General features: G+C 43.5%; 1 protein-coding gene across 4 annotated transcripts in view; it reads left to right on the top strand.

Moving 5' to 3' along the window:
• The window catches only part of RAB27A (RAB27A, member RAS oncogene family), an 82,509-nt gene extending 69,684 nt beyond the window's left edge, over window positions 1-12,825 (top strand). For 3 of the 4 annotated variants that reach the window (XM_063449074.1, XM_063449076.1, XM_063449075.1), the window contains 2 exons: window positions 3,165-3,288; window positions 11,763-12,825. In XM_063449074.1, the coding sequence (XP_063305144.1) occupies window positions 3,165-3,288; window positions 11,763-11,961 (323 nt within the window). In that variant the 3' untranslated portion in view covers window positions 11,962-12,825. The remainder of the gene's footprint in view (window positions 1-3,164; window positions 3,289-11,762) is intronic. The other variant, XM_063449077.1, reaches the window with a different exon arrangement.
• Window positions 12,826-22,158: the final 9,333 nt, after the last annotated feature.

The following is a 22,158-nucleotide window of genomic DNA, read 5'->3' as shown; positions in this document are numbered from 1 at the left end:
CCTTTAATCATACGAACTCTCCACCCAACATGCTACACATTCTCCGTAATCATGCCGAGCACTGCCTCTACTTAAGACAGTGTCACTGGTTTCAGAGGAGACCTAGTGTCCAGGGTGGGGACCGAGGTAACAGGGCAAAATGGTTTGTCAATGGCAAATTGCAAAATGTGCTTTAAAATACCCAAGCTGTGACTATAGAAGATTTTTTTTTAAAAAATGTCAGATCAGCACTTTTTGCCTAAATGTTGCAATTCGATTTTAAGTGGAATAAAAATTGTAGCGTAAAGAATTAGCCCTGCCTGAAAAATGTACTTTACCCCCCACCCCCAGTTTACACTCATTGGTGGTCTGTACCAGTGGAGGCAGATATTATATCATGCAGACGTTAAAGGCAGGAGTAGATCAAGGGAACCGATCCACCTTTGGTATCCAAGATCTTTAATCTGCATTGATAATTAGCTCTTCGACTCCTAAATAATATCCAGTAATGTTTTTTTGCAATTTAATGTAACAAGTAGCAGATGGAAATATTCTTTAATTCCAAAAATGTTGGAATTTTAAATATTAAAATTTAAATTGAGGTTTATAATAAAGGAGACACAAATGTTGCATGTAGCATTTCTGTAGTTTTTGTAGTTTCGTTTTTATTTCCCTGTTTTTAGTACTTTAAGTAGGTAATGGTTGGGATTATTCTAATTACATCATATCCTTACATTGCTTACTTAGCCTGCACCCATCCTCCTCTTCGGCTTAAATTCTTTTTGACATGGTTTTTCATTGTGAGGATTTGCACTCCTCTGTTTCTAATTGTTATATAAATAATTACTGTTTTATTAGCAATGGTTTATTTATTGCCATGTTTGGCAGATAAATAGAATATGGCGAGATGTCATGCAGTGCTGTGAGCTTGTGAAACAGTCTGGGAAATGATCTAACATAGGCTGAAATGTCCTGCATTGGTTTCACACACGCAAGTGTGTTTCATGATGTGATGGCGGTGCTCTATGTAAATAAGCCTTCCCCAAACTCCGGCCCTCCAGATGTTGCTGAACTACAACTCCCATGATTCTCAGCCTATCTATTTCATTCATAGAATCATGGGAGTTGTAGTTCAGCAACATCTGGAGGGCCAGAGTTTGGGGAAGCCTGATGTAAAGGAATACACAGTGAAGTGGTCATGGTGCTTGGAATAACCCTGTAAGGATTTTTCTCTGGAGGACCTGGCTTTCCTACTTATTGTGATGAGCATCCCCATTTGTCACACCCGTAGCCTATGAATACTCTGATAGCCCAAGGTGCTCTGACTTAGATGGTGATCCCCTCATACCCAGCCCTTTTTTCCCCAATACCCACTAATTTCCTCCTTTGCGTTCTTCACTTTATTCTTCAGTCATATTCTTTATTCTTTCTGGTACGCATTGCTTGAGGTCACTATAAAACTTGCCTAATCATGACTAAGATGGGCGAGGTTGAGCTTATATGTTATAATTAATACAGCTTACATGAGGGCTGGTGTCTTCTTTGCTATATTATGTTCCCAATCATTTATCTTGATTTATTGTGTCTATGTTCTCTTTTTTGTCTTCTTGCCCCTTATATTTATTTCTTGTATCAAAATAAAGATTGTCTAAAAAATATATATATACTACCAAGGATGGAGTTACACATCCAGCAGTTAAGGGGTTAATTTGGGTATGTGCAGCGTTTCACAGCAAAATGCTGCACCTATCAAATCACTGAAGTGATCACGGTATTTTTTTAATTTACCGTATATACTCGAGTATAAGCCGACCCGAATATAAGCCGAGGCCCCTAATTTTACCCCAAAAAACTGGGAAAACTTATTGACTCGAGTATAAGACTAGGGTGGGAAATGCAGCAGCTACTGGTAAATTTCTAAATAAAATTAGATCCTAAAAACAAATATATTAATTGAATATTTATTTACAGTGTGTGTATAATGAATGCAGTGTGTGTGTGTATGAATGCAGTGTGTGTATGAGTGCAGCGTGTGTATATGAATGCAGCGTGTGTATATGAATGCAGCGTGTGTGTATGAATGCAGTGTGTGTGTATGAATGCAGTGTGTGTGTATGAATGCAGTGTGTGTGTATGAATGCAGTGTGTGTGTATGAGTGCAGTGTGTGTGTGTATGTGTATGTGTGCAGTGTGTGTGTGTGTATGAGTGCAGTGTGTGTGTGTGTATGAGTGCAGTGTGTGTGTGTGAAGGCAGTGTATGTGTGTGAAGGCAGTGTGTGTGTGTGAAGGCAGTGTGTGTGTGTGTGAAGGCAGTGTGTGTGTATGAATGCAGTGGGTGTGTATGAGTGCAGTGTGTGTGTGTATGAGTGCAGTGTGTGTGTGTATGAGTGCAGTGTGTGTGTGTATGAATGCAGTGTATGTGTATGAGTGCAGTGTGTATGTGTATGTATGCAGTGTGTGTGTGTGTGTTGCAGTGGTGGGGGGGTGGGCAATTTTATTATTATTTTTTATTATTATTTTAATATTTTTTTTTCATTATTATTTATTCTTCTTATTTTTTATTTAATTATTATTATTTCATTTATTTTTTCGTCCCCCCTCCCTGCTTGCTAGCTGGCCAGGGAGGGGGGTTCTTACTCCCTGGTGGTCCAGTGTCATTGGCAGTTCAGTGGGGGGGAGAGGGGGGCTGTAGAGAGCGTTACTTACCTGTCCTGCAGCTCCTGTCAGCTCCCTCCTCCGCGCCGTCTGGTCAGCTCTTCTGTCAGCTCCCACTTACAGTGGGAGCTGACCGAGGTGCTGAACGGACGGCGCGGAGGAGGAGGGAGCTGACCGGAGCTGCAGGAAAGGTAAGTAACGCTCTCTGCAGCCCCCACAGCCCCAGTCTGTATTATGGCAATGCAAATTGCCATAATACAGACTATTGACTCGAGTATAAGCCGAGTTGGGGTTTTTCAGCACAAAAAATGTGCTGAAAAACTCGGCTTATACTCGAGTATATACGATAATTGTTAGATTTCATTTTTTTTTTCTCTTTAAACTGTTGCTATTCTATGTTTCCTTACTTTCCATATACATATATTATTTTTTTTTTATTCAACTCCGTATTGGGTAAATCTGCTAGAGTATAAAATAAATAACATAAAAGAAACCAACGTAAACATTCTATTGCTTGTTTTTTTTTTCAGGCCAGCTTCAAATCCACGCGTACTGTGAGAACCCAGACATTGTGCTGTGCGGAAATAAAAGTGATCTGGAAGATCAGAGAGTGGTAAAGGAAGAGGAGGCCAAGGAATTTGCAGAGAAATATGGGTGAGCCGTTTCCTTCTGTGTATTGTTTAACCTGGCACACACCTCCTCTGCATGGCCAGAGTTATATATTATATCCATATTATCCCCTGCTCTGTCAAGTCATGTAGAGGACAAAGCTCTTCCCAAAACTACTGTACAGACTTACATGCTGCATTTAGAATACATACACATGGATATTCATTAAACTCAAAATTTTATCAAATTAGCTGTGATTATAGGAATTTTTCCAAAGCCGCTATTTTAGAATCAATTTTTCGTTCAGATTTTCTTTGGGACAATTTATTTTTTTATTTTTTGGATTTGTGTGTATTACAATGAATGTTTTAGAGGTAGAAAAAAAAAACGGTAAAGTCATCATATCCTATTTCACCAAAGAATCAATAACAACTTAATATTTGACATAGTAATGCTAGTTATTGATCACATTGCTTAATAATGTTATTCCATGAAGTAAAGGCCTCATAATTGTGCCTCCATTTTACAGCTGGAATGTGCGACTAAGCTCCCAACTATTCGGGAAGGTGACAGGAAGTAGACATAAGAGATAAGGGTGAAAATATAGGTGTGACAGATATTTATTTAGAAATCTAACTACCTGAGAGAGGAGTGATGGTGGAGGTGGGGTGGGGGGGAGGGGGTGGGTGGAGTGAGAGAATGCAGTGAGAGAACAGAATAACCCCTCTGGATCTCTTGGCCGAAGAATGGTTTGTAAAACAACCCAACAGAAATTGGTGGTCCCTCCATATGGGAGAGTGGCCTTCTCTGAAGTGAGTCTCTTGCACCATCACGGTGGGTGTCCACACTGCCCACATTTCTCTTAGGAACTGCGTGCCCTTCTCTGGTAGTTTTACACCCTTTGCATTCATAGAGTTAACCTGGAGGTCTTCCTTTTGATACATCTTGGACTCCTCCATTACCCAGTGTGTCCCATACAGGGTGCGGTTAAAGCGGCACTGTCATGCCGAATTCCGTTTTTTTTTTAACCCCCCTCCCGCCTCAACTACATCCAATCGACCCCCTAGTCACCCCCAAATGACCCTATGCCCCCCACATTACCTATTTTTTATTCTTTATTTTCTGCCCCGATCTATATTCAGGGCGCCGCCATCTTTGTGTGGGTAGGTGAAGTCCCTGTGGGACACGTCATCTACCCACACTAGACAGACTGTGAGATTCCCGCACATGCCCAGTGAAACATCTGGACATGCGAACGGGAATTTCACCTATTCATTCATTCATCAAACAGACGAATGAATGAATAGAAAAAATCAGACGAACAAACTAACACTGTGTATCAGTGTTCGTTTGTTTGTTCGGTTTATTACAAGGAGGGAGCTACCGGCGTGCAGCTCCCTCCTTGCAATATGTAAAGACAGAAGCGGCAGGGAGCAGTGCTCCCCACCACTTCATAAGCCCCCCAGGTCCCCTCCTCACTCTATGGGGGTCAATATGACCCCCATAATAGCACAAGGGAGATTAAAATCTCGCCAATGCCCCTACTCGCTATACCGCGAGTAGGGGCATGTCCACTAAACAGTGAGCAGCCTGTGGCTGCTCACTGTAAAAAAAAAAAAAGGGTAATAAGGGGGGGACGGGGGACCTACTGTCCTCCCCCGCCGGCCCCCACCCCTGGACGGCGGGTGGGGGCCATAATGGGAATGAGGGGGGACCTACTGTCCTCCCCTCAGGCCCCCACCCCTGGGCGGCGGGTGGGGGCCATAATAGTAATAAGGGGGGGGACGGACCTACTGTCCTCCACCCCCCGGCCCCCACCCCTGGGCGGCGGGTGGGGGCCATAATATTAATAGGTGGGGGGGGGGACCTACTGTCCTCCCCCCCCCCCCGGCCCCCACCCCTGGGCGGCGAGTGGGGGCCATAATAGTAATAAGGGGGGGGGGGACCTACTGTCCTCCCCCCCCCCGGCCCCCACCCCTGGGCGGCGGGTGGGGGCCATAATAGTAATAAGGGGGGGGGACCTACTGTCCTCCCCCCCCCGGCCCCCACCCCTGGGTGGCGGGTGGGGGCCATAATAGTAGTAGGGGGGGGGACCTACTGTCCTCCCCCCAGGCCCCCACCCCTGGGCGGCGGGTGGGGGCCATAACGATAATGGGGGGGACCTACTGTCCCCCCCCCCCTTATTACTATTATGGCCCCCACCCCTGGGCGGCGGGTGGGGGCCATAATAGTAATAAGGGGGGGGGGGACCTACTGTCCTCCAGCCCCCGGCCCCCACCCCTGGGCGGCGGGTGGGGGCCCTATTGGTAAAAGGGGGGGGGGACCTACTGTCCTCCCCCCCGGCCCCCACCCCTGGGCGGCGGGTGGGGGCCATAACGATAATGGGGGGGGACCTACTGTCCTCCCCCCGCCCCCACCCCTGGGCGGCGGGTGGGGGCACTAAGCAAATTCCCCCCCCCATCAAGGTGACTAGGGGTGCCCAAGCCCCTAGTCACCCACCCCCCACCCAAATAAAAAATGCCCCCCTACCTACCCCCCTCACCCTAAAAAATAGTGAGGGGGGAATAAAATTGCTAACCTGTAAAGTAAAATTAAACTTACCATTCGACGTCTTCTTTTTTCTAAAATCTTCATTTTCAGCCCCAAAAAAGGCCAAATAAAAAACCATCATAGCCGTCGAACTAAAAATAAAAGAAAAAACCCGAGCGCACAAAAAAATAATCCATCTTCACCCATGGAGGGCTCCGCGCAGACTGAGCTCCGCAGGGCGGGGCAAGGCTTATAAAGCCTTGCCCCGCCTTGCAATTAGCCTAAGAACACTCTGATTGGTGGGTTTAAGCCAATCAGAGTGCTCTTTGTCATTTTACAAGCGTGGGAAAGTTCTTTGGAATTTTCCCACGCTTGTAAAATGACACAGAGCACTGTGATTGGATGGCTTGAAATCCATCCAATCACAGTGCTCTGTGTCATTTTACAAGCGTGGGAAAGTTCTTTGGAATTTTCCCACGCTTGTAAAATGACACAGAGCACTGTGATTGGATGGCTTGAAATCCATCCAATCACAGTGCTCTGTGTCATTTTACAAGCGTGGGAAAGTTCTTTGGAATTTTCCCACGCTTGTAAAATGACACAGAGCACTGTGATTGGATGGCTTGAAATCCATCCAATCACAGTGCTCTGTGTCATTTTACAAGCGTGGGAAAGTTCTTTGGAATTTTCCCACGCTTGTAAAATGACACAGAGCACTGTGATTGGATGGCTTGAAATCCATCCAATCACAGTGCTCTGTGTCATTTTACAAGCGTGGGAAAGTTCTTTGGAATTTTCCCACGCTTGTAAAATGACACAGAGCACTGTGATTGGATGGCTTGAAATCCATCCAATCACAGTGCTCTGTGTCATTTTACAAGCGTGGGAAAGTTCTTTGGAATTTTCCCACGCTTGTAAAATGACACAGAGCACTGTGATTGGATGGCTTGAAATCCATCCAATCACAGTGCTCTGTGTCATTTTACAAGCGTGGGAAAGTTCTTTGGAATTTTCCCACGCTTGTAAAATGACACAGAGCACTGTGATTGGATGGCTTGAAATCCATCCAATCACAGTGCTCTGTGTCATTTTACAAGCGTGGGAAAGTTCTTTGGAATTTTCCCACGCTTGTAAAATGACAAAGAGCACTCTGATTGGCTTAAACCCACCAATCAGAGTGTTCTTAGGCTAATTGCAGGGCGGGGCAAGGCTTTATAAGCCTTGCCCCGCCCTGCGGAGCTCAGTCTGCGCGGAGCCCTCCATGGGTGAAGCTGGATTATTTTTATGTGCGCTCGGGTTTTTTCTTTTTCGTCGGGTTTTTTTTTTTTTTGCGCTCGGGTTTTTTCTTTTATTTTTAGTTCGACGGCTATGATGGTTTTTTATTTGGCCTTTTTTGGGGCTGACAAATGAAGATTTTAGAAAAAAGAAGACGTTGAATGGTATGTTTAATTTTACTTTACAGGTTAGCAATTTTATTCCCCCCTCACTATTTTTTAGGGTGAGGGGGGTAGGTAGGGGCAATTTTTATTTGGGTGGGGGGTGGGTGACTAGGGGCTTGGGCACCCCTAGTCACCTTGATGGGGGGGGGGGGGGGGGGGGAGAATTTACTTAGTGCCCCCACCCGCCGCCCAGGGGGGTGGGGGCCGGGGGGCAGTAGGTCCCCCCTCTTATTACCATTATGGTCCCCACCCGCCAGCCAGGGGTGGGGGCCGGGGGGGAGGACAGTAGGTCCCCCCCCTACTACTATTATGGCCCCCACCCGCCGCCCAGGGGTGGGGGCCGGGGGGGGGGAGGACAGTAGGTCTCCCCCCCTACTACTATTATGGCCCCCACCCACCCCCCAGGGGTGGGGGCCGGGGGGGGGAGGACAGTAGGTCCCCCCCCTCTTATTACCATTATGGCCCCCACCCGCCGGCCAGGGGTGGGGGCCGGGGGGGAGGACAGTAGGTCCCCCCCTTACTACTATTATTGCCCCCACCCGCCGCCCAGGGGTGGGGGCCGGGGGGGGAGGACAGTAGGTCCCCCCCCCCTACTACTATTATGGCCCCCACCCGCCCCCCAGGGGTGGGGGCGGGGGGGGGGGAGGAGGACAGTAAGTCCCCCCCCCCCTCTTATTACCATTATGGCCCCCACCCGCCGGCCAGGGGTGGGGGCTGGGGGGGAGGACAGTAGGTCCCCCCCTACTACTATTATGGCCCCCACCCGCCACCCAGGGGTGGGGGCCGGGGGGGGGAGGACAGTAGGTCCCCCCCTCTTATTACCATTATGGCCCCCACCCGCCGCCCAGGGGTGGGGGCCGGGGGGGGGGAGGACAGTAGGTCCCCCTCCCCCATTATCTTTATGGCCCCCACCCACCGCTCAGGGGTGGGGGCCGGGGGGGGGGGACAATAGGTCTCCCTCCCTTATTTTACTTTACAGCCCCCACCCGTCGTTTAGGGGTGGGGGGCAATATTTTTTTTTTTACAGTGAGCAGCCACAGGCTGCTCACTGCTTACTAGACATGCCCCTACTCGCGGTATAGCGAGTAGGGGCATATTATTTACTAATACCAAGTCATTTTTACTTAGTATTAGTAAAGTTGGCTGAAAGACCAGTTTAGGTCTTTCAGCCTTTTAGTAGATAGCTCCCTGATACCGTGGGAATTAGGGAGTTATCTACTAAGCAGCTGCAAGATGCAGCCACAGCAATGAATAGGATCGGGGTTTCATTCATTAGAATGAAATTCCGATCCGAACAAAGTACCGAATTGCATCCTTACACCAATGGAGAAACAGTGCTCATTCTGTTAGGATGCAATTCAGCAGTTTTGCCGGCGTTCTGTCTAAGTGACAGGACGTTCGGCAATACTGACAGGAAGCATTGTGGGAACTGGGAGGAAAGCTAGGGATCATGGGAAAATTGGTCTGACCAGCGGAAATGAAGCACACTTTGCTCCTCCGCTGGTCAGAGCTGGTCAAGCGGAGGAATCCTCCATAAGACAGAGTCCCTACTTTGTCTTATGATTTTAAAGAAAACTAAAGAAGACAGGAAGAAAAGAATAACAGATCCCGAGAGAGGGGGAGAAGAGGAAGAGATTGAGGAAAGGTAAGTTTGGCATGACAGTGCCGCTTTAAAGAAGGCAGTAGCTAGAGGATCAGGGGTGAGTGGATAGAATGAAGAGAGTAGGGAAAAACTAGGATCCCAATAGACTTGGCATGTCCGCCTAGGAGAAACTTGCCCCCTTTTGGGAAATGTTAAACTTAAGGGACAATGGCAACCCTAGGAAGTAGAAATGACTCACTAATGCATGCAGAGAAAGTGTCCTTCGGCCGGCCTGAGCAGTGAAGTACGTGCTATGTAACTGTGTATTCAATTAATAGGTGTATAGTATGGAGAGCATAAAAAATACGATGTGTTCCGTAACAGAAGTCGCTGGATGCAACAGATTTGTTTCTCCTGTGAGTTTAGTGGTAGACTAGAAGTGGGTGGTACCCTTATTCAGTTAATTATAATCCGAGGAAAACACTGGAAGAGAGGAGATGAAGTGGTCTTAGTGCCTTTAGTGATCCTTTAAATAACTGTACTGCCCCTATAATAGTTTTTAATTTATTTAATACCTTAATTTCAACTTCATGAAATATACATTTCTTCCCTCTTCACCTATTCTAAAATAAGGTCCAGCGCCATAGAATATGTTATGGCTTTCTAGAGTAATTTATATTTCATATTGAGAGTTAGCAGTGCTTATCCCAGTGATGCACAGATACAGAGTATTAAAATACAACATAATACCATTTTGTCTTTTTGTATATTGTAGGTACTTTTCAACCAAAAGTTTTTGAATGAGAGAAGTGGAATGAGATAGCTATGCATTCTATGTTTGGGTGCTGCTGGTTGATATAATAAACCCTCAAAGCTGGGTTAACAATTAATCAGCGGTGACCTTATTTAATATGGGAAGGAGAGCCAGAAACATGTGTTTATTTTTATTTCTCTGCTCTGTGGCACTGAGAGGACCATTAAATCTCAGGCTTTAACGAGGTGAATGTGCAAATTTCACATAAATGAAATATGAAAGGTTAGTAGAGGTGACAAGTAAGACGGAAAAACAAATGCATGTAATTAGTATTAACCCACAATATTCTGGTTAAATGAAGATGAAGAAGTGGGTTTACCAGTACACCTGGTTTGGATTTTAAATTTCATACTCTCCTCATAAAGGGGAATTGTCAGTTTTCTTGTCTCCATAGCAATCTATCCTGAAACTAAATGCCTCCATCTTAGTTCCCTATCAGCGTTCTAAACGTTTTTTTACGTAGTATGTTGAGATAGCAAAACCATATGTTGTTTTTTTTTTTTTGTTTTTTTTTACTATTTGACTGAACTGTCAGCTGTTAAATGTTTAAAATCTGTTTAAAAGGGAATGGAGCAATACATAAATAACTGGTCAACACAAATTATGTCTTTCGATGTTTGTTTTATTCATTGATGTCATTTTTCATAAAATCCACGGTTCTCCTAAAACGTGGATATATTGTATGGTTAATCATTAAAGTTATCCAATTTATAACACTCCTGAACATAGGAACATTTTCTGAACATACTACAGGGAGCGACAAGGTTCAGAAACAACTAGAGCCCCCGTTAAAATCAATGGAACGCTCCACAGACACTGGTATCGACTTTATGAAACTTGACAGCAACAGAAAAGAGAATAGAATGTTCCATTATTATCACAGTGTGAAGGAAAAGAGGAGGTTTATATTCCATGGTAGTTTAGTACTGCAACCAGTTAAGCCACAGTCACCATCTAGCCGCCACTTTAGAAACGTTACTCTTACAAATCGTTAAAACAATACTTACAAATGGGTATACTGGCAACTGCACATAGCCTTGGCGGCTGCACTTTGGGACTCTCGATGTAGTTTTGCTGTGGCTTAGTTGCTACAGTACTAGGGTTGGCTCAAGGAACAGAAAGATGCAGGTGTCTGTACTTTATATCAAAAGATGTAAAAGCAGTGTTTTTTTGAAAATTCTTTGCCCAATCACATCTTTACCCGCGACTCTGCTGCAGAGAACTTGGCATTTTAGCTTTATTACTTTCAAAATATATTTAACTTAAATAAAGATATTAACAATTTCAACATGGAAATACGAATGTCTGTGTATATGGCCATGATTCAAGTTTCCCAGCGATGCATCATTTAATGATTTCTTGTATAATGCCATCTTGTGGCAGATTGAAGGTATGACATTTTTTGTTTCTTGGAGTACAGAAAACCACAATATACCATGAGCTATAGCCGTCATGAAAGAGGAACTGTTGTATTCTAATGCATGCATAAGTTACATTATGCTAGTAGATGTCACTGGTTTAATTCACCTTTTGGCAATCCTGTTTTATTATATGAGGGCAATTGCTCCTTTATCATGGCATCTATATGCATTCTCCTAACTATGCTGTAGAAATAGGAGACCAAGAGGAAACATTGTTGCCAGGTTTAATGCTAGATGGTATTTTTCTTGCTCAGCACATACAGTGCATCAGTAACTTGTCAACAAAGTCAAAGTGCCCTATACTTGTGGACAATATGAGTGATTTGATTCAGCTGCATATCGCTAATGTCCGTAATAAATAAATGCACACAAGATCTTACAACTAGTTGTGATTGTTAAATTCTCCGCTGCCTGTGAAAGTTTTTATTTTTTTATGTATTTACTTATTTTTTGGATGAAGTATGCACTTGGTCTTCAGACGACCTTTCCAATGAAATATAATTCTCAACATTTTTAACAAATATGTTGGTTTTTAATAAAGATTTTATTCATCCTAACTAATGGGTCTCCTTTTATACGAAGAATAATAAAATGTAAATACCTGGCTTTTTTGTACTTTCAAGATTAAGGTTGAAATATGAGGGAATAAGCCTGTGTGTGTACCATTTAACACAGTCCTTTCCTCCATCTAAATACAATTACCTGTCATAATGTATTTTCTTTTTATTTTGCAGAATTGCTTACTTTGAAACAAGTGCCATTGATGGAACTAATGTCAACAAAGCCGTAGATACTTTGCTGGACCTGATCATGAAGCGCATGGAACGGTGTGTGGACAAGTCTTGGATTCCCCAAGGGGTGGTTCGGTCCAATGGCCACAGCTCTACGGAGCAGTTAACTGAGGACAAAGAAAAGGAGAAATGTGGCTGCTGAGACATCCCTATATTAATAAAAATTGATAAATATGCCCCATTCAATAACCCCTTACCTTACGTACACCTTTTTTTTTTGTGTACAGTCAAAGTTTTCTGTATGAGAAATGCAAAACGCGCTCATGTCTGTTTGCACACAGCGTGTACTGTTTTATGAAAAACTAAATGGTCATTATTTCAGAACTTAGCCTAAGGAGTGACTGAGCCAGCCTTATTCCAGCACTCAAAAGGTTAATACTACAATACTGAAATATGTGCAATATCCGTTTTTTATATGCGGCACAATTACAATCATCCACAACCTTACTCATAGGCATATCAATTGTTGGGAAAGAAAGAAAAAATAGCTCATTGTGAGATGTTGGAATATGGCATTTTATCTCTGGAGGTAGTGCTAGACTGGCCTCTTGTAATATAGGAAATATTAATCCCCTGTTTCGATATTCTTATATGAACCAGAACCAGCCCATTTTTTTTATGTATGTGTGCACATATATATTAATGCATAAATTTTATGTAAAATTTCTTATGTTTCAACAGGAATTTAGGGCAGAATAAATACCAGCACAATTTCATCAGGGCTGGGGCTAAGCGATGAAATTGTATGTGCCAAGTGTGCTTTTTGGGACTCTTTTTGGATAGAGGCAGTTCCATTTTGGTCCTGGTGAGACATGCTTCACAGATCTCAATGTTGCGTGATGCCTAATTCTAAATCTTGGGTTGGAAAATGTTAAGTGGATAAAGATTCCAGTTGCTATTTCTGCTTCTTCCTTTCGGTGTTAAATTTGGTGTTTCTGGTTTTCTTTCTTTTCATTTTTGCCTCCATTTGATTTTTTTCCCCTGCCGTTTGTAACTTTGAAATAATGTAAATTTGTGACACATTTGTTGATACAAAAAAAAAAAGCCAAAACAAGTTCCTTAATAAAATGTGGTGTTTTTTTTTTTTTATCCTTTCAATATCAGTGGCCATTACATTATAGGTCACTCACCACTCATCTAGCACTCGAGAGGTAAAATTAATTAAACCACATTTTGCATGATTTCAATAAATTCAGATTTGTTTTCTCTCTCTCTCTCTATAACACTGTAGTTCGTAGTATTCCAAACGTAAGCCTTGATTTAATATTTTTGGACACGCTTTTTTAAATGATAGAATATTTTTGGACAGGCTTTTAAAATTTCTCAAAATATTAAAATATGCAAAAAGTATATCCTACATACAAAAAAAATATTACAATAGTTTTCATAGTATTGAACCATTTGAAAAGATAATCCAAAAATTTTACATTGCGGCCTAACACTTGATTAAAAAATATACATTTATATATAATGCAATAACCTACACAGATGTATGGATTGATCAAGTGGTTTTGCAGAGAAAGTCCCCTTGCATTGTTTGAGTGACCATACTAAAATCACTAGGCTGTGTTTATAGAATTCCTATGCCAACACTATATAACGTACCATCATGGCATTTCCTAAATACGCCCGTGTTCACACAACAAACCCAAAGCACACTTTGCAGGATATATTTAGCAACATTCTTCCCTATGATCACATACATAGCATGTTACTGTCACTTAAGTGGCCACAGACTTTATCATCTCAGTGGCTTTTAAAGCTCTCTTTGTCCAGACTGGGTTAGCATGAGTACTATTTTCTGTGAGGCTACAGTTTGATGTGGAGCACATCACATGATTGTGGTCCCCAGGGCAGATAACCACACACAATAGAACTGGCCTTAAGAGGCTGTAGTACTACATGCTATAAACTCTGTCTTTTAGGCAGGAAATAGCAACAGGATGTATGGTATCAGAGGTTTTACACTACTTTATCATGTTCCAAAACTGATGTGACAGATATTACTGTATGGTTCAGAGTAAAATATCTCTCTTCACTATATTGGTTAAAACATGAGATCACTTATCTAAGAAACCCGTAGTGCGTATTGATGATGATGGCGTTTGTGTCCTTATTTGGTGGAGAAGAAATACCAAAGACTAAAACAGCTTAATTTGGATGTTAGTGTGGTATTCCAAATGTATCACATTGTCATCTTGATGATTGTAGGTCTGTCCCCTATTCTTCAGTCATATTAATGTATTTTATAGCTTGCTATAGACTTGTGTAATGGGTAAATAAGAAAATGTAATCCAAAATCCAAGGTGCCAACAAAAAACATAACTTCATGGCTTGCAGCTACTATGGACTGTTACACCATCAATTTCGGCCAGCATCTTTCTTTTCTGCAGTTGCCAGACCTTAAATTTCATCGCAAAAACTGAAATGTGTGTAAAAGAGTTATAGAATCAGTCATATTTTATTTTTTATTTTTTAAATAAAAACAATGAATTATTGATAAGGTGGTAAAGCAGGGATGGCCTTCCAAGATCATTTTTCCAATTTTTGGCCATTGAAGGCTGTTGCCGAGATGTGAATTACAGCAGTCTGTCTGCGGTAATACATCTAATAGGTGAAATAGACAAGTGCCTTTATAGGCCAGCTGTCCAAAGAGTAATCTTGTGTTTCTTTCACTGTGTAATAAGTATTTAAAAATATTTCACTGTGTCTGTAAAGGTTAGTTATATTTTGCACAGGACCATCTTTTTAATTAGGACAGCCTAACACTTTAACTATAAGAAGAAAAAGGTTGTTCTTTCTTGGTTTTGTTATTTTATGGCTTGAAATTAAGGTAAACAAATAAATGCCATATTTTTCATGTTTGACTTTGTATAAAACCAAATCTTTAACAAGATGTATAACTACTAATTGAATAATTAAAAATATAATATATTCTGACTTAAGTGTTTTACTTGTCTTAAATATGTGTATGTATAAATATATAGTGTGTGTGTGTATGTATTTATAAATATATAGTATGTATGTATGTATGTATGTATGTATGTATAAGTGTATGTATGTATAAATATATAGTGTGTGTGTATGTATGCATGTATAAATATATAGTGTGTGTGTGTAAAATGTATGTTTGTGATTTCGGTTTCTCCCCAGTAGCTGGAAATATAAACGTATCTTTAATTTAAATATTCATATTGTTTACATCTTCTTGTTATCATCCACATTCATTTTAGGTTTCAAAAAGGCTTAATTCAGACAAACGTTTCAGGACATGCCCTGATCAAAGTACAACAGCATGAATCTAGAGTTTGAACAAGCAGACAAGATATAGTGGACGCGCAGGTCCCATCGTAAATTGTGTGAACAACACTCAAACTGTGTTACGTATTATACAGATATGGTATTTGAACATATTTCACACGTTAGGGCAGCCATATGAGTGACCTGATTGCAGCTCGAGGAGAGGTATACCCGTAGGTTTGTACTTTGTATCTGCCTATTGGGTTCCGTTAACATTTCCTTATCACCCCTGGGCCTCTTTCTCTTTGGGATGGTGTAGGCTATTGGTCTGGCGTTATTGATCAGCTGCTGACCATGAGTGTGCCTTATTCGTGTTGTGTGATCACATGATAGAGGTGTTTGCGTCTATTTTGATGTGTGAGTGTAGGTGAGTGACACAGCTGCTAGCAATCTCGGGTTAAGGAGGGTTGCGTCTGTTATTCAATTAGTACAGAAATCATTATTGGGGAAGTTAGAGAGAAGATGAGTGAAAATGAAGCGAGAGAGAGGGGGGATGGGGAGGAGGAAGCGAATTGGGGGAAGGATGGGTAGGGTGATGTGGTGGGGTGGGGGTGTCCCATTGCCTGTGCCCATGGTGTTGCACGTATCGTACCAGCTGTCAGTCCCCATCTGTGGGGGGGCGCGGGGCTCCCTGGGGCTGTAGATGGCTATTCCTATCAGGGCTTCGGTCCGCTATGTAGAGTAGCCATGGGCACCATCTCTCCACATGTTTGTCCTCGAGACCCATAAGGGTGGCCTGCATTGATTCTGCTCTATATATGTCTTCCACACGTTCCATCCATTGCCCTATCGTCGGGATATTAGTTTGTTTCCAGTATAATGGAATCAGTGCCTTGGCCGCGTTAATTAGGTGTCTGCGAATGCTCTTCCTATATGCCCCTATGGGGTCTGGCGTGGAGTGTAAGAGGACTGCCTCTGCGTTGAGGTTTCCTTCCGTCCCTAAGATTTCCCCTATTTTCTGTAGAACTTCGTCCCAGTATGGCTTACTGAGTGGGCAGTCCCACCATATGTGTAGGGGCGTACCTCGCTCATCCCCACATCTCCAGCATGTGTCAGGTATATTTGGGAAGATCCTGTGTAGGCTGTCAGGCGTACTGTACCAGAATGAAAGGAGTTTATAGTTTGTTTCTTGGTATTGGGAGCTCGATGAACATTTATGGTGTAATATGAGGATCTTATCCCATTGGGACGCGGTGAAGGATGTATCCAGCATGCGTTCCCAGCGCCTTCGGAATTGGTCGTTGTTGGTGAGGTGCCCCGTTAGCGTGTGCTGGTACAATAGGGATATCGCTCTATCTAGGGTAGTCTTGCGGTCGCAGAGTGTTTCGTACCAGGTTAAGTCCCTATGTAGCTTTTCCTTGTCCGGGAGTGTCCGATAGTATGATCTGAGTTGCACATAACGGAAGGTTTGTAGGCTAGTGGGTTGGTTGCCTTCCAATAGGTCCCTGAAGGGGGTCATGCCCGTGTTGGTTAACACCCTATGTATGGGGAATGATTCCCCTTCTCCTAGGAAGGACCATGCCATCTGCGGCAGCCCTCCTCCTATCCGAGGATTGTGCTGTATCTGGGTCATCGGGCTTGGTGTTGGAGATACGTGAGGAGCTCTCCTGATAGTGTCCCACGCTTTCAGTGTCTGTGCAACGGTAGAGGTTGGTTCCAGACTCATCCGCGGCATCCTCTTCGAATTCCACACTGATGCCAGAAAAGATGGGCCGATATGGTGTTTGTCTAGTTCGATCCACTGTTTATGCGCCGGTTGAGTATGCCACTCCAGTTCACGTTGTAGTACTGTCGCATGGTGGTATTTGCGGAGGTCGGGGAGCGCCAGTCGCCCCCATGCTCGATTTAAGCATAGCACGTCCTGTCGAAGTCTTGCCTGTTTCCCATTCCAAACAAACTTCACCATCACGGAGCGGAGTGACGCGAAATATGCCGTCGGTAGGGCTTGCGGGATCGTCTGATACAGATATAATAGCCGTGGTAGTATATTCATCTTGAGAATTGCGATCCGGCCGAACCACGAAATGTGTGGGTATGTCCACGTTTTCAGATCCTGTTGGATTTGGTGCAGCAATGGCAAGAAGTTTGTATGGTACATGTCACCCAGGTCTCTGGTTATTGCTATACCTAGATACTGCATGTGGTTCGCGCACCATCGGAATGGGAACTGGTTTTTCAGTGCGTTTGCTTGGGCTGTCGGAATGGTGATGTTGAGTACTTCACATTTATTAATGTTCAATTTGAATCCTGAAACTTCTCCGTAATTCGTGATCATAGTGACTAAGTGGGGCATTGTAGCCTCCGGGTCCGTGATAAAAAATAAAAGATCATCCTCGTATGCCGCGACTTTGTGTGTTGTATTACCGGTTTTGAAGCCCGTGATTGCATCCGAAGTGCGCACCGCTTCTAGGAACGGTTCGAGGGCCAGGGCAAAGAACATAGGGGAGATTGGACACCCCTGTCTTGTCCCATTGTGGATCGTAAAGGAATCGGCAAGCGCCCCGTTCACTCTCACCTTTGCATTGGGGCAGCGGTAGAGTGCATCAATCCATTTCATCATGTTCCCACCAAAGCCCATTTCCCGAAGTGTGGTTACGAGGAATGTCCAGTCAACCCGGTCGAACGCTTTTTCCTCGTCCGTCGACAGTAGTAGAAGCTTATCAGTTGACCTCTTTGCCAGGTGTTGGATGGATGGATTGTACTCTAAGGGTGCAGTCCCTAGCCTCCCCCCCAGGGATGAACCCCGTCTGGTCTGGGTGGACCAGTCTCGGGAGTATTCTCCCGATTCTGGTGGATAGAATTTTGGTGAAAAGCTTCACTTCCACATTCAGCAGTGAGATTGGTCTATAGCTGCTGCACAGTTCGGGATCCTTCCCCAGTTTCGGGAGGACCGTTATAGTTGCCGCCAGGGTTTTGTGTCGGAACTGGGCACCGTCTACCAAAGCGTTGAACGCGTTGGTGAGTTTTGGGAGTAGTATGGTTCGGAATTTCTTATAGTAGTCCAGGGTAAAGCCGTCAGGGCCTGGGGCTCGGCCCGTTTTGGCGGTCTTGATTGCTCCTGCTACTTCCGCTTCTGTGATCGGTGTATCCAGCAACTCTGACTCCCCTTGCTGCAATTGCGTCTTCACGTGTGATTCGATGTAGCTCCTTATTCTGTCCCGTCTGATTGTCATCTCCTCTGGGAGTGTAGGTCCCGGGATGTTGTAAAACGAGGCGTAGGACGAGCGAAACTCGGCCGCTATTTTATCCGTGAATTGTGTGGTCGTGCCGTCCGACGTCCGTAGCTTATGGACCTGGGTCATGCTCTGGGGACCTCTAAGCATTCTGGCCAACAGCCTCCCTCCTTTGTTGGCGTGTTGGTAAAAGAAGGCCTTCGAGCGCTGTATAGAGCTGTAGTATCGGGTCGTCATGTGGGTATGTAGTGATCTTCGGGCTTCCAGTAATTCTTTATATGTCTCTTCGAGTTGGGAGCGTTTGTGTTGCAATTCAAGGTCATTTATGCATGTCAGGAGATCCGTCATATGTCTCCGGGATTCTCTTTTCTTCTTAGCAGCTAAGTGTATCAGTGTGCCTCTGAGCACACTTTTGTGGGCTTCCCATATCGTGGTCGCGGAGAGATCGTCTGTGGCGTTCATTGCGAAATAGGAAGTGAGTTCCTCAGTGACCTTTTCTTTCACTGCTGGGTCTAAGAGTAGGGAGTCCTGGAGTCGCCATGTCCAGGTGGATGGGCGCACCCTGGGGGAGTCCATTTTTAGAGTCACAGGTCCATGGTCCGACCAGCTTGCTGATCCGATTTCTGCTTTTTGGATGGTGTCGAGGTGTTCCTGTTGGAGGAAGATATAGTCAATCCTCGCGTATCGTTTATGTATCACTGAGTAGTGGGTGTATTCCCTGTCCGCCGGGTGCATTGCGCGCCAACAGTCCACCAGCCTAAGGTTCTTAAGCGATTTCTGTATGCATCGGAGGGCTCCTTGGGAGATGCTGCTGTGTCCCATGGACGAATCTACTAGAGGGATGAGGGGTACATTGAGGTCTCCCCCAACGATCAATGTGCCCTCTGTAAATGAGGAGAGTCTGGAGAGAGATTTACGTATGGTATGTTCGTGATTTGCATAACAATTTGGGCAATATTCTAATTTCTGACATTACAGAGCTAGCGGTGAGATAGATATATCTATATATTTTTTTTTTGGGCTGTTTAAGCCTAAAAATTAAAATTCACTTTTTGAATTCCTGACAATTCACAATTTAGTGAAAAACACTGTTACAGGGTTAGTCCAACCATAGTAAGCTCTATAGCCCACTGTAATGGTAATGATGGAAGGAGTACCCCAGTGCCATTTCCCAGTAATGGAGCAAACCATTTTTGCAACAGTTTGCCCTCTTACCTAGGTCAAAATCGTGAGCAGAGTTTCCAGTTCAGCAGAATTACGACATCTGGCTGCTGCAGAGCTGCAGAAGCAGGATCCTACTGCCCACTGATTAACCGAGAGTGTCAGCAGATCACTCTGTCAATAAATGAGCGTCTGCATAGAAATATATTGCTGGCATTAGCCAGCCTAGAATTGGCTAATGCCAATTCCGGGCTGGCTAATAACGTTTCAATTACGCTATCAGAAGTGGGGTAACATCTCCGGCAGCAAAGTGGTTAAACTTGGTATGAAATGCTGCACTTACAGACTACAGGCACCATAACCACTTCAAATCTCTGAACTGCTCGTAGTGCTTGGAGTAATCCTTTACTAAATAACACCACAGTGTAATTTATTCCCGGCGATTATCATTTTAGTGAATAACCGTGTAAGCTGTTAGCAGTGCCTTGTGTTTTTTTTTTTTGTGTCTGTGTGTAATTATGTACTTTATGCTGCCACAACACAATGTTACCAGGTATAAACAGCTCTGTCTGCTACGATTGGGTCTAATCTTATTATCACTTTTTTTTTTTTTTTTAAAACAAACACTTCAAGCATCATAACAACTACAGCAAAGGAAAAAAAGTATTCGACACCCTGCTGATTTTGAACATTTGTCCACTGACAAGTGAAGTTTGACTTCTTACCTGGGGCCCTGATGGGCTCCACTACTGCTCTGGGAGAAGTTCTTGTTACTGAGCTAAGCTTTGCTGTGCATGGCTTATCTACGGAGTGCTAATGAAATCACATGAGTCGGAGTTTCCGCTCTCGCTGAGCAATAGTGGAGGCACAGAGAAATGTCCCACCGACCCCAGGTAAGAAATCACTAAGCCGGTCTAAAATGGTTTTACTCCTTTATAACACGGGGGTGGGGAGCCATAAGCGCTATAGCTCATGTACAGTGAGGGGAAAAAAGTATTTGCCCCTCTGCTTATTTTGAACGTTGGCCCACTGACAAAGAAATAATCAGTCTATAATTTTAATGGTAGGTGTGTTTTAACAGTGAGAGACAGAATAACAAAAAAATCCAGAAAAACTCATGTCAAAAAAGTTATAAAGATTCCATTAGCACTCGGGAGATAAACCCTGCACCACAAAGCTTAGCTCAGTAACCAGACTCACAGAGCAGTAGTGGAGCCCATCAGGGCCCCAGGTAAGAAGTCAAACTGTTAAAAAATAAAAAAAAATGGTGTGACTCCTTACAATAGCGGGGTACGAGGGCTCTGTAGTGGTTATGGCGCTTGGAGTGTTCCTTTAATCAAACAAAAAAAAATCAGTGCAATCTAATCCAGAGTGTTCTGCTCCATCACATTGCTGGGATTTTGTTTCTTCAAATTCAAATGGAGTTTATATAAGAAATGTATGCAATGACATCAAATTCCAAATCAAGTTCACTTACAACTCTCCCGAAACATCTACAAGATAAAGCACATATTCATTGTGTCCAAATCCTTGTTTTTATGCCCGGGCGCTACTGTTTGGCTTAGATCAAGCGTGCCATCTCAAAGGTTAACACGGGCCAAATAAACGGTTCAAACTAGACCAACACAAACTAAAATTACTTGTATCATTTTCATGCAAACAATATTTAATCCTGGGTGTATATATATATATATATATGTATATATATATATATATATATATATATATATATATATATATTAGGGGTGCACCGAAAGGAAAATTCAGGGCCGAAACCGAAAATTCAGGATGCCCTTGACCGAAAACCGAAACCGAAACTGCTTTTTTGCCCAAATACTTTTAAAATACTTTTTTTTTTTCTTTGATTTTATTAATATAATTCTTTTACATGGATTTATAAATCAAATATGAAAAACTACACGCCAATAAAATAAATAACCACACTTATTGAGAGCAACACACCAAAACTGGACAGAATAGCTTTAAAAAAAACAATATAAATAAAAATCTGTTAACCCTGTTTGCTATATATGACTGAATAATATATATATATATTTAATTGAATACCATACCAATAATATTTATTAATAATAAAGATTTAGAAATGTGGACTAGGGACTTGAAGAAAGCACTTTGGGCAGATTGGCACGTGCAGAATATAATTAATAAATGAATGTGGCTATGTTTGCAGTAGGATAGGTTTTCTTAAAGTGTATTTCTTTATACACTTGTGGGTATACACGATGTGGGTAGTTTTACAGCAGGTTGCCCCACTGCTCTCACGGCACGTCTGGCACTTCCGGTTAGAGGGTTGCGCGGCGGCAGTGTGTGGTCTTCTCACAGCGGTACCAGGATGGATGGTGAGCAGTGGCGTACACATGACCAATGGGGCCTCAAAACATGGCGGCGGGCACCTGGTCGCAGGGCTGCGACCGCGGTATGTACACCAGTGCATGCAGATGCACACACAAAGGACCACTACAAACACCCAGATCACAGCAGCTCAATGAAGTGGTCTGGGTGTCAAGTCCCTCTAGTTTTAACCCTGCAGCTGAAAGCATAGCAGTTTCAGAGAAACTGCTATGTTTCACTGAGGGTTAATCCAGCCTCTAGTGGCTGTCTCACTGACAGCCGCTAGAGGAGCTTCCGCTAACTCTGAACGTCCATAGGAAAGCATTGAGTAATGCTTTCCTATGGGCGGTTTG

Source organism: Pelobates fuscus, chromosome 3 (assembly GCF_036172605.1).
Source record: "Pelobates fuscus isolate aPelFus1 chromosome 3, aPelFus1.pri, whole genome shotgun sequence".
Classification (NCBI taxonomy): Eukaryota; Metazoa; Chordata; class Amphibia; order Anura; family Pelobatidae; genus Pelobates; species Pelobates fuscus.
The sequence above is the reverse complement of the archived record's forward strand: the minus strand, read 5'-3'. Positions and strand labels throughout refer to the sequence as shown.